The following is a 14,295-nucleotide window of genomic DNA, read 5'->3' on the forward strand; positions in this document are numbered from 1 at the left end:
CAACTATGTCAAACTCAGTCAGACTATGGTTTTCCTGAAATCTCTAACTATATATATATGTACCTATATGTACCTGATTCAAATTATCCTATGCTATATCATGGCAAATGGTAAGATTAATGTATTGCATAACTTTACTGTGCTGTTATCGTTTCAGGTCATTTTGCATATTCTGATTAAATGCCGTTAACTATTGGTTTCTTTCATACACCTCATACCCGGGTTACTCGACGGTTATCTACTTGAGTTTTAGCAAAATATTTCTATTTGTAGTGATTCCAGCCCTTGCTGTTTTAATCGTCGCTGTACGGTTGACGTTTGCGATTGATGCCTGCACACCATGTAATGGAGGAAAAGTCGACTCCACAGCTAAGTGTAACCACTATGTTTCCCATAACAAACTACTTACATGTCATTATTGAGGAAGTTAACAACTTGTTTATCAAATTGGTGAGTCAATTCTCATTGTTTTTCTTCGTTTTTGCAATATACCTAAAAAAATTTATAAAACTAATAAGTGGAGGACATCAGCATCATTCAAATCCTAGTGCACAGTGTAACATTATTTGCACTGCCGCTATCAAAATGAATGTCACGTTGGCTTTCGCAATGTTCCATCGTAGTCAGAAATGTATCAAGTAAAAATGGTAGCGAATTATGTCATAATGTCCTTACAATCTAGTCGCTGACCTCGGCAAAGGAGGCCTCAAGGTCATACGCGAAGTTTCTTAATTCATTTGCATTTTTATTTATGTTCCCAACTTTACCGACCTACCCAGGGAGACTGTTTTGCTTTTGGCAAGCATAACCAAACACCAGTTGTACTGAGAAGTTGTTATTTATTATGTAAAAGGTGCAATTAAATGTTCAGGAGACTAGTAAACATTGGACATATCAATTAAGCATCATATCATGAAAGCTGACCCCTAGAGCATGTACATGTAAAATAACACAAAATAGCTGCCTGCCCTCAATATAAAAAAGTTAGTAGCGACCAGTCAAAGGCTAGAAAAGTGGGCAATAACCAACCGAAGGTCGATACAAGCCTACACAAAATGTAAGGTGGCAGAATTTTCATTCCCTGCCTATGAAGAGTTCTTGGTTTCCGAAATAGGTTTAAATTACACATTTATTAATATTACCGCATTTCGTACAACTCAGTGGTTAGATCACGTATTGGTAACTACTACTGCAGGGATCCCATGTTTTATACCCGGTTGATCCAAAGCTTTCCATCCCCTTCTTTGCCACAATACCTCAGTAATCTCTCTCTCTCTCTCTCTCTCTCTCTCTCTCGATCGATCGATCGATCGAGTCCTCTGGGATACATGTACGAGTTGACTTTACAATTCACTTGCCATACCCAACTAATAACACAATAGATTACATATAGCTTTGAAGCAGATTGGTTAATAATGCTTTTGTTTTTGATCTGCAGAAACAAGATAGGATGTATGTGCATTGTGCATGGAAAGTCACAAAAATTTTATATTATTGAAGAAAGTTGTGTATGATCTTTGATATAATTCAATGTACTGGTCTATTTGATAGACAGAGAGGATGAACAGAGTAACGGTAGATGTCTCAAATCCATGTGGGATGCTAGCCACAAACCCTCTCATCAAATCGGATTATCCAATAAAAAAGAAGGTAAGTGGATAGCAAAACTTCTCAAACATTTAAAAACAGTTAGGCTATCATGTAAAACAGACGATTAAATGTTAGCATTGCACATGTAGAACTCTTGCCACATTTCCATTAAGACAGAATCTGAGTTATGATTTATACAGTAAGCAATATTTTCATATTATCGTCACTGCTTCAGTATTACTTATACACGGACACTTTCCATTTCGTTTTCTTCAAAGGATGAACAGCAAAGCCGTAGTTTATTCTATTTCATTACCTTTTCCCACAGGTTCGGTTCATTCATGAAATATATGCCAATTTGAGTTTTGCACATGATATGCTTGATTCCATAGAAAGAGTTAGTACGAATAAAAACTATGCGCAAAATGCAATGTGTCTATTATACCAAGCCAACATGAGACTCCAGTGTAAAAGAATACGGAAAAACAGATCATGGGCCAATTTTAATGATTCAGGAGCCTGTAAACAGAACACGGGATTGGTCTACTCGAATGGACCTTGCATTCAAGACAAAGAGATAGAAGATTTATTGAAAACTGAAGAAGCCCGACATGTTTTGATCAATACATTATCGTTTTGGAACACCTGTGTAACAGAAAGAAAGCATAGACTAACGTTGAAACGAGGGTGTTAAAAACTATAAAAAGAGTGGAGGACCGGAAGGAGATCTGATGATCGTCGTAACGGAGAACGCAAATTAAATGAAAGAAACGTAAGACGGCGGGATACAAGATGGATGAATAGTCCTAGCATCTGTGATATACGTAATGGCAGCAACCCACATAAAACCTCATTCAAACAATATATCTATATAACATACACTGTACTATCAAGTTTATCTTTTTCGACATTACTCGCAAATTTCAGTCATTGTCTCCAGATGTTAAATTTATGTTTTACTAGAGCTTTGTTCATTTAATATACATAGTTGTTCATGTCTGAATGTGTGTGTCCTTTTTTATATTCCGGAAATTACATATAGTTTTTGGTCTGTCATTCATTCTGTTTGTCCGCCTAAAACTTTGACCTTGGCTATAACTTTTGAATGCATGGCGATAAATATTCATGAAGAGAATGATGTAATACTTTGACCAATAGAATTCAGTCTTCACTTAAACGAAGGTTTTGATCTAGCGCAGCTGCGTTTAATTTGTAAAACAGCAATAATGGCTGAGGCCATGAAAACGAGTGCCTTATGCACCGAAATTATATACCACAAAAGACAAAACAGATCATGCTTTATTTCTTATGAATATGTCCACTTGTTCTTTCATGATAGACACGAGGGGTTATTACCAAAACACAACAATTATCATTATTTCATTGGAAACGCGTGGTGGCACAGAGATTTCCCACTGTCTGTTATTTTGAAGAAAAAGCATTTTCCCTCATCAAATGCGCCAACACGTTTGTCTGTTCATTTGTTAACTGTTTTATATCGAACACACTTCATGTCGTCGCCATAATTCTGTATACATATGAAATCTGCTTTGGTAAGTTTACCGAACTAGTGGAAGAACAACCGTTCTGATTGGTCAAGAGTAATATACCCACAGTCTATGAATAGTTTTAATCTTTTGTTCGGAAGCTCAGAGATTGGCCGAATCGCATCATGCATATTTATGAGAAATGACCAGATTGTCACGCAGTGTTCTATCTTAACTGTGTGCATTAGTAGCATGCAAATTAAATTGAAACTGTATAATATCCAAACCGCAAGATTAAACGTTGATTTGCAATCCAAACCGGAAGATTGTAATTGTCCATACCGCATCATATTTGTTGGTACATACAGGAATTTGCATTCTCGCATTTTATCGTATGGGAAACATATAATTTCTGATATATTTTATTTGTTTAATGTTTTTTTCTTATACTTTGCCTCTTGATATTTAAAATACATAGAATATCAATTTGATAATCACAAAGGAATGACATGTGTATCGATAAAACAAAAATGCGTTAACAAGGAATTTAATAAAAAAAAAAAATGAAATGAACACGCGTTTATTTCATTGACATGCATATTGAAGTAATAAATTAAGATTCATAATGTATAGCATTAAAGTTAGGTAATCTCAACCTGGACACATGCACTGTTCTACATTTCTCGCCATTTTCACCTCATCCAAACACGTCACAACCGGTGCGGATACACGACAGCGGTAATAGGGCTTCCATATTTCACATGTATATTCCTTGTGACAAGACATTTCTATAGGTATATATATATATTTTTTAAATTACGACTTTCACATTGTACCACTTTTGAACTTGAACATACATTTCGAATAGTTAATAATAGGGATTTCATATATACATGTGTATTCTTGGAGTCCCGTGGGGATCCGGGTTAGAATAGGTCCTCAAGTACCTTGCGTGTCGTAAGAGGCGACTAAATGGGATGGGCCGTCGGATGAGACCGTTAAAAACAGAGGCCCTGTGTCACAGCAGGTATGGGACGATAAAGATCCCTCCATGTTCATAGGCAAGCAAGCACCGAACAAAGGCCTAAATTTTGCAGCCCTTCACCGGCAATCGACGTCTCCATATGAGTGAAAAATTCTCGAGAGGGATGTTAAACAATATACAATCAATCATGAAGTGAACATTTACAATATTCTCATTCGTTGAAATCCTGGTTGTTGAAAGAGAAATAATTTGGTGCCGATTTAATTTACGTACAAGCTTTTCAATCTCTAAATAACAGGCCCATGGGCCACATCGCTCACTTGAGTCACCTTGGCTCATATTTAACAATTCCCCCTATATATTCGCATGTAAAACTTTGATCCCTATTGTGGCCCCAACCTACTCCCGGGGGGGGGGGGGGGGGGGGGGGCATGATTTTTTCAAAATTAAATCTGAACTGTGTCAGGAAGCTTTCATGTGAATGTAAACTTTTCTGGCCCAGTGGTTCTTCAGAAGAAGATTTTTAATGATTTTGCCTATATATTTGTATGTTAAACTTTGATCCCCTATTGTCCGCATCTTACCCCCGGGGGCATGATTTTGATAAACCGGAATCTGCACTATGTCAGGCAGCTTTCATGTAAATTTCAACTTTCCAGGCCCAGTAGTTTTTGAGAAGAAGATTTCTAAAGATTTTCCCTATATATTTGTATGTAAAACTTTGATCCCCTATTGTGGTCCCATCCTATCCTTCAAGGGCCATGATTTTAATAAACTTCAGTCTGCACTGTGTTAGGAAGCTTTCAGGCAGGTACATTTCAAATTTCTTGGCCCAGTAGTTTTTGAGAAGATTTTTAAAGATTTTCACCGGCAGTGGTGACGTCTCCATATGAGTGAAATATTCTCGAGAGGGATGTTAAACAATATCGAATCGATCAACCTACATATTTCTATGTAAAACCTTGATCCCCACTTGTGGCCCCATCCTACCCCTGGGGGGGGGGGGGGGGCATGATTTTTACAAACTTGAATATGTACTATGTTAGGAAGTTTTCATGTAAATTTCCACTTTCCTGGCCCAGTAGTTTTTGAGAAGACAATTTTTGAAGATTTTGCCTATATATTTGTATGTAAAACTTTGATCCCCTATTGTGGCCCCATCATACCCCCGGGGGCCATGATTTTAACAACTTGAATCTGCACTATGCCAGGAAGCTTTCATGTAAATCTCAGCTTTTCTGGCACAGTGATTCTTGAGAAGATTTTTAAATGCCCCCACCCTATTTTTGTAATTATCTCCCCCTTTGAAGAGGGCATGGCCCTTCATTTGAACAACTTGAAAGCCCTTCACCCAAGAATGCTTTTGGCCATGTTTGGTTGAAATTGACACAGTGGTTCTGGAGAAAAAGTCGAAAATGTAAAAGAAAACGTTTACAGACAGACGGACGGACAACAGACGATCAGCTCAGGTGAACTAAAAAAAACAACGAACTGCAAAGACAATATCGTCTAACGTCACTGAATCTTTGTTTAGAGATAACTTCATACAATGAATGTGACTGATATTAATTCATTTCTTTAAGCCAGTTTTAACAGTGTTCTACATATACATGTATATTCTATATATCTATTTACATCAAACTTTCTTGCTTTGCATGTCATTATATGATTTGGAATAGCACCCCCCCCCCCCCCCGCCCTCCCTTTTCCCCAAGTTATAGATCGACAGCATAAATATATTCATACCAAATTTCCATGAAAAACAGTTTCCTTGTGAATAGTACACGGTTAGTGTATGTATTTATTATCTAGTGACAATTCCCACGACTGAAAGATTTGCTACCTAAAAAATGCATTCATGCACATATATTGGAAGTTAATGAAATGTTTATGTCCCGTATATTTGTAAATATATAAAAAAAAAAAAAAAAAAAAAAAAAAAGCCATAAAGAAACCACGCTTTAACTCGAACTTTTCATGCATTTACATTTACTTCCTGTAACCTGCATGCTTGAATCTTCATGTGTGCCTTTTACATATTTCTTTGAAAGATATTTCGTATAGACGGAAAGTTTTTTCTTCTTCAAAAAAAGTTATACTTGTTTATTTTATGAATGAACACATCGCTTCGTACCTGGGATTCGACAATCCAGAATGTCAGATAACTAATCATGGCATGCAGAGCCCCGGATTCACAAGGCCAACCACACTGAATGCGTTGATACGGGTCATTTAAACAGTGGGTTAGTTTTAAATTGAATGAAAAGCCTTATCTGAGTTTTAAATGTACACTGTGCAGTCTTTAAAGTGCTGAAACTTCAATAAAAACCTATTTTGGGTGTTTATATGAGAACACTATGCACCGTAACAAGGTAACATATAACTATATACACTGCAGTAATAATGGCGTCCTCACATGGGTGTTATAAATAGATCACGAATGTACTTTAACAAAAGATCTAATTGGCGATATTAACAGTAAAACATCCATAGTGTCTCAAAAGTAATACTAAAATCCGTTTGCTCTCAGTGAGAAGTAATGAAGTACTTTTTTTACACTGATGTCCTTGAGTTTTCTTTGAAAGTCAGTTACAGACGATTCAGTTTATCACCTGATTAAAACATATTGTTTTTTTTTTTCAACGAAATTGTCAATGAATGACACCAATCATGCTATCGATTCTTAGTGTTTCACATACATGTATATATTCCATGAGATATGTCTTAAATAGTCTATATTTCATCGATATTTACTTGGCATGGTCAAAATTTCATCGTCACTCATTCTATAAATATGACGTCATCAACTTGTGGTTTCATGCTGATTAGACATGGTAGCTTTCAGGAAGTTCATATCATTATAATTATATAAAAAGACTTATAGCAAATTAATTTCTAATTATATATATATATATATATATATATATATATATATATATATATATATAAGCACTAAAGTCCCAACAGACACTGAGGGTTTTAGCAGTCCTGTCACGGGTCGCAGTTATAAAATATTGGGAAACTTTTCCTGCAAAACCAATAACTGCATCTATCTCATCAGTTGCGATGTCTGCCAGAAGCAGTACATAGGAGAAACAACAGACCTTCGCAGACGGGTCAACAACCACCGGTCCTCCATCAGAACCAAAAAAGATTTGCCAGTAGCAACACATTTCAATGGCAATAACCACCGATGGGAGGACATGACAGTAGTGGTTATTGATCATGACCCATGACCCTAGTTGGTCAGATACCGAAAGAAAGCAGAAGGAAAAATTCTGGATGCACAGGTTGAAGTCATTTGAACCGCATGGTATCAACAAACCTACTGACTTCACCAGGATGAATACGGGCTAAACCCTTACTAGATTTTAAGCTTCATCTAGACCTACTCGTCTGATCATGTCCCTAACAGTGGTACTATGACCATTTTTGAACACATTTTTTTTTCAATTCTGTTTACAATCAGTCCACCTTTTTTAATTTTTTTGAACTTCATAACCGATTGCTTACATGTAAAACCCATTTATCAGTTTCCGTGATTCTATGTGTTTCTTACACATCTACCCTAGACATGATCAGTACGGGAATGTCTGATGTTGATTCAATTTCCTGGGCTGCCTATTCTTTGTTTTTGTTTGGAGTTGGTCCATTTTGTTAACTTATTCAAACTTGTTGTTTACATTATCTTTCTCTCAAACTTTGTTCATCTCTTACTTCGTTTACATAGCTTATTTTTATTTATTTATTTATTTATTTTTTTGTATTTGTTACTTATTATTATCTTTTATAAATTATGCATGGTTAAAATAGAATCTCTCTGGGTACGAGTTAGCTTTACTATTTGTCAACGTAATTGGGTTAACTCGTTCCACTTGAGATTAATTAAGTTTATTGTTTTTCTTTTCGGACATTTTGGATCAGCTCTTTGGACGATTAAGGCATGTCCTACTTCGCTCCACTTTTAACATTGATTGGCAAGCCTAAAGACCAAAAACATGTAGTCTGCGTTGTAAATACGTTTGTAGATTAGTGTAGTTGTAGTGCTAGATGTATTTATATGTAGTTTTTGTTATTATGCTCTGTTGATATTGACCACATTATGTAATTGTTTTCGTTTGTCCTGAAGAAGGGACGGGTCGTCCCGAAAATTTGACAATCTCGTTGTTCGTGTCGTTGGTCATTTTAGTGCTTTGTATATACATATATATATATATATATATATATATATATATATATATATATATTTATATATCCTTTTTTTTAATTTTGAATTCTGCTTTTGAGACTGTTTATGATCGGTTTACACAGAACATACCGTGCTCTGGTTAATTGTAGCACAATTCATGCATGATTTCAAATGATTCGTCAAATTGTGTTGACAATGTATTTTACAACATGGTAATGAGTAATGCTGCTTGCTTCTTAAATAATTGCACTTTAATAAGTAGAAATATCATCTAGAATTTAGAATAGCAAACACTCCGCCGTTGTTGGTCAGTTGATGTACTGCAAATCAACTTTTATTCGCGTGCGAGAAAATTTCGCGAAAACATCATTGTCGCGAATATTTTTTGTCGGGAACAAGTCCTTCAATTTCGTGAGGATCAGTTTTTTAGGATTTCGTGGGGCACCCCAATCCCACGAATTTCAAACCACAGCGAAATATACAATCCATTTAATGTTTCAATGTACAAAAACCATATCCACGGAGTTACATTCCGGCGAAGAGTAAAATCTTGGCAAACCACGAAAATTGGTCCCTGCTAAATTAGATGAGTCCACAGTATCACAGCGCTGGCCCTTTATGTCAACAATATTGCGCTTCCTAAATTGATATTATATTTTATAATCCGATTATACATATTTACTGCTGCGTCAAAAAGCCCACATTTGACAGTTTATCAAAGTAAAATATTGCCTTTTTGCTTGATATTAGACCTCTCATAAACAAAACATTTCATACAATTGCCTTGTAAATTAAACAGAAATTGGGTTTAACTGGGGTCAATTTCACCAAGCCTGTATGCAAGTCTGTAGCCTTATCATAGTAATATATTAAGTTCGAACTCTAATTACAGATGTTAGACTCCTTTTGTACGTTAGGAAGTAAACTGCTGTTGTACGTTTAGTAAAACAGATTTAGACCCATCATGTGTTTGCACGCTTTAACGATCTTAGAAACGAGTTAACTAAGACTGAAGCCATCTAATGCATCAAGCTTTAGTTTAAAGGTAAGGTATGTCTTATATAGTTGTTCCTAGTGTAGGTGTGTAAGGAATGTGGTTTATAACACTGAGAAAGGCGACATGTCATTCGACACCGTATTGAATTATATAACAATCTTCGGGTTAAATGCGTGGTATTCCTAGAATTCAGTAACAATAAAGTGAATGCATAATTAGTAAGTGTAAACTTCTTAAATATCAGAATAACCGGTCGCTGTAGACCAGTGGTAGAGTGTTTGCTTTGTAACCGGTAAGTCGTGAGTTCTAGCGCCGCTCATGTCATGGCTGCGTCAAATAGTAGTGATTGCTCCTTCGCCGAACGCTCGACAATTAGAAGTAAGAATCACGGGTCATTCGGGTATGACTTTAAAAACGGAGGTCCCGTGTCGCGGTAGGCGTTGGCACATTAAAGAACCCTCGCTGTTACGGCCCTGAGTGGTAGGATACATGTACTTCATTTACAGCTGGTGATGTCTCAATATAAGTGAAAATTTCTCGATGGGACGTTAAACAATCAATCAATAATGCCCTTTTTGGTGTCGGTTCCCATCTTGGAGAAAACGTCCATTCTCTGATGTTGGCACTGTACATCAGAGAAAGCTAGCCATGATCTGTTCTGCGAGTATATTCACATCCATACTCTCTAGACTTTATATCATTGTCTGTTTGTACCGGCATTGTGTTTGCTGCGTATTATTGCATTACTTTTTGTACTGGTGTTTGTTCATCCATTCTTTATTTTTCTCACATGGGAGATTACATGAACAATAAAGAAATCAAGTTATTACACAAGTAAATATGTAAATACATATCATAATTAGAAATGAACAGAGAGAAAAAATAGGTGACAACGTATGTACATCAATTACAGAAGGTGATAACAAGATTGCTGACAAGAGCGTTGTACAATTGATATGTAATGAATTTGAATTAAACATCGGAAAATAGACGTACTTTACTATGGTAATATGTGATGCAACTGTCTGTTGTACCATGCTGCAAAATCCCTTAGAGGGTGAAAGTTAAGAATATGCAAGCTGGATCCGACATAACGAGTTTGGGAGACTGCATGTAAGAAAAAAGTCGATGTAGAAATATCTTCTTGGTAAGGGTTTTGGTGTTCATCTCGCATAACCGCCCAAACAATTGGAGTTTTTCTTTTGTCTATTTCAAATGAAATTGGTAGGAGTCCAAGTAAAGTTCACAAATGTCGGATTTAGTGTTTTTAAAGACCCATTGCATGTCTGCAAATAACAAGATACCTATGCAATGTCACCACAGTAGAACTAAAGCCCCTTTCACACATTGACGGATGAGACGCTGGATCATCCCGGATCGTCAATCCGTGGTGTTCCGTGACAGTCCGTCATGACCGTGGACAAACCGTATATGCATCCGACGTCGTCCGAGACCATCCGGCTTGGTCAAGGCAAACCGGGAAAAAATCAAACATGTTTATTTTTTTCTGCGGATCGTCCCGGAAGAAAATCCTTCGTATTAATCCGTGTTGGTACCGTGTATCAACTGAGAGGTCTGTGTATCAACCGAGAAGTCCGTGTAGCCACCAAAGTAACTGTAAAGTCCAAGGTCTTCCGTGTACGAAACTTTTCTGCTGAAGAATATGGATGTCGACGGTTTGTACACGGATTGTTCCCGGTAACTACTCAGACAGACACGATAAACGCAGGGGGAAAGACCGTGATAATCCGTGGATATCCGCATATCTCCGTAAAACAACCATGGATGGACCGGCAGAAACTGTTGTCTTTTGTACGCTCCGTGATCACGCGTTTTGAAATGCACAACCCGTTCAAGAAAAGAACATCTTTATCTATATCGTTATATGCTTTTAGTGTTTAATTGGGTGTTATCGTGAAAACGACGATCAGTGTACAATATGCTATTAGGTTTACATCAATGTACGCTGTTGTTGATTGCACATCAATGTACGCTGTTGTAAATTGTACTGTTATACATCGGGGTACGCTATTGTTTTAAATCAATGTATAATGTTGAGTGTACATTAGTATGTACATTAGTGTATAATGTTGTTTAGTGTACATTAGTGTATAACGTTGTTGAGTTTACATTAGTGTGTAATGTTGTTGAGTAATATTAGTGTATAACTTTCTTGAGTGTATGTTAGTGTAAAATGTTTAGTGTACATTAGTGTATAATGTTGTTGAGTGTACATTAGTGTATAATGTTGTTGAGTTTACATTAGTGTATAATGTTGTTGAGTTTACATTAGTGTATAATGTTGTTGAGTTTACATTAGTGTATAATGTTGTTGAGTTTACATTAGTGTATAATGTTGTTGAGTGTACATTAGTGTATAATGTTGTTGAGTGTACATTAGTGTATAATGTTGTTGAGTGTATATCAGTGGATGCTGCTATTGTCGAGTTTTGTAGGAAATTTGCATGAAGTGTTTTTGCCAAATCTTTTTAAAAGCTTAATATGAAAATACACATAGACGTGAATGATAAATACAGTCATTGATCATCTGTTGTATCTCTACTTATCTGTTTTTGATATTTCGTAGGTACATGTAGGTACATGTAACATTTAGATATTTTGGTCCAGCTGAAAACAAACATCAAAACATGAAATTTACGAAGTACAGCATAACGACGTCAGCAATACGTTCAATGACAAGTACAGTTTTAACTTTAATCTGCATACTAAACAGAGACTCCACATGCATACAGAGAATCTATACATGCAGATCATTGGTGATATACATGAGTTTAATCATCTTCCACATTAAATTAATAAATTGATCGTTCGAATGAGAGATATTTCATTTTTTTTAAAAGTGAAAATGTAAAGTACATTTTATCTATATTGAAGTGAAGCCTGCCCCAAGAGAGAATATCCTTCTGCTCATTTAATTGTGAATTTCCTGCAACAGTACATGTAACAACACACACATATATAATATATATAGGATCTCCCATGGTTTGTGGTTTTATATGATTTATATTCAACGAGTTCTGTGTGTTCTAGTCCCGAGCCTTCGTGTAACTTCTTCCTGAACTATGTTAAATCAAATGTAAGCACATCTGAAGCCAATGGAAATCATAGAGAAAATTTCAATTTCTTTGTGGTTGTGTGGTCAAGTTTAGCTATAAAGGTTGCCTCCCTTAGGTCAAAAAAATATGAGATATTCTGTTATTTTCAGCAACATGTATATCAACAAAACACATAGTTCACAGAAAATATACATGAATATATAATCCTTTTTATTCTGGAATTAGCGCTTCTGAAAATGACATAGTTTGAATTACTTCTTTGATGGTGATAACATCTATTTACTGAGTGTGTGTAATGGTAGAAGGGGGGCGTGTCACGCTAAAATTGTCTATATAGTATACATGCTGATACCTATAATATCGTGAAATTTCATTTTACCCAAGAAATATATTTAACCTGGAGGTTTCAAGTTTCCCACAAGCATATAGGTCTTTAAAATACTGTAAAATCAGAAGATCATTTTTCTCTCGTCTGCACAAGGGTCTCATTTCTCTTGAAAACAAAACCGTTAGCGACATTTTATCCACGAATAACCGTTCAACTGAAGATTAAATTACCTGCAGTTTTTGTCATAGTGTGCTGTTTGAGGATCCGCTACATTTGTAGGCATTACACAGTAACCACACGGCGTGGTTGAAAATACAGAAGAGGCGCCATCCCGTGCGGATCCAGTTTAGAATACATGTAGGTCCTCAGTATCCCTTGCTTGTCATAAGAGGCGTATAAATGGGGTGGTCCTTTTGGATAAGGCCGCAAAAACCGAGGCCCCATGCCAGAGCAGGTGTGGAACGATAAAGATCCCTCCCTGCTCAAAGGTCATAGGTGCCGAGCATCGGATTAACTTTTGCTGTCACCAGCAATGGTGACGTCTCCATATGAGTGCAAAATTCTCGAGAGAGACGTTAAACAATATACAAGCAATCGGAAGAGGCGCCATGTATATATGTATGTCTTTCCACTGATTTGTTTTCCACGGGGTGTCCACAGTTGACGATGTTCCCCGAAGTGGAAGGGGCGGGGGTATCACCTATACTATGGGTTTAACATTTACTACTGCAGCTACTTAAATATAGGCAAATATATGTATTGTATGTAAGTAAAATATAGATATTGTCTTCTCGATTCACACCTGATAAAGAAAACAGAACATTAGACACCTTAGCGAGAGAAGTTTTTTTTTGTTTTTGTTTAGAACTATCAATACTTATGGACTGGTAGGTTCAATATGAAGCACGGGTATCCTCTCGCATTACAGCATATGATTGTTTAAATATCAATATTTTGAATTTCACTTCGTCTTGAAACACACAATTTGAAACTTCACATTGTCGGACACAATATAATCATTGTACATATATCAATTATGGTCATCTTTTTTGTAGGTCCAGTCCAGGTTGAGATGGGTCTCGAGTCAACAAGTTTAACAGAAATGTGCATTTAAAATTAACAGGACAGGTACATTGTACAATAAAATTACTCATTTCAACAGACAACAAGTGTAAGATATTTAACGTTATAGGCTATGTTATGAATCAGTGGGATAACACATTTTTTTAAAACGTGGGTAAATTAGTGTTCTGTGATAACAACACGTGTATTTAAGCTCCCTGAAACATGAAAAAATGTAAAAAGAGACACCATAGATCGGAGAGAAATATTTATTCGAGGTTCGAAGTTCCTCCATTGTTACATATGTAGGTTATAGTGCGATATCCTTTAACCCAGACACCTATGCAAGATGTGGAGATAGGACTTGGATAGAATTTTGTACACACGAACCTAGAACAGTGGATGGATGGATTGAAACATACCTTAAACTAAACTGTGAATTCAGGAGAAAATAAGTACTTGGAATCTTGTGTTACATGTCTGGCGTTTGAAGACGCTGATACAATGCTATTTCTTAGAGGAAATGTCACTGTTGATTATTCTTTCTTTGAAATATCCAGTCCCGTGGGGGTCCGGGTTA

At 36.3% G+C, this 14,295-nt stretch overlaps 1 protein-coding gene across 1 annotated transcript; it reads left to right on the forward strand.

Annotated features, from left to right (window-relative positions):
• The first annotated feature begins 1,553 nt into the window (after positions 1 to 1,553).
• Positions 1,554 to 2,550, forward strand: LOC125658808 (uncharacterized). The gene is made up of 2 exons (XM_048890231.2): positions 1,554 to 1,650; positions 1,919 to 2,550. The coding sequence occupies exons 1-2, from the start codon at positions 1,561 to 1,563 to the stop codon at positions 2,282 to 2,284; spliced, it is 456 nt and encodes a 151-aa protein (XP_048746188.2). The 5' UTR covers positions 1,554 to 1,560; the 3' UTR covers positions 2,285 to 2,550.
• The last annotated feature ends 11,745 nt before the right edge of the window (positions 2,551 to 14,295 follow it).

The sequence above is a fragment of the Ostrea edulis genome, chromosome 9 (genome assembly GCF_947568905.1).
Source record: "Ostrea edulis chromosome 9, xbOstEdul1.1, whole genome shotgun sequence".
Classification (NCBI taxonomy): domain Eukaryota; kingdom Metazoa; phylum Mollusca; class Bivalvia; order Ostreida; family Ostreidae; genus Ostrea; species Ostrea edulis.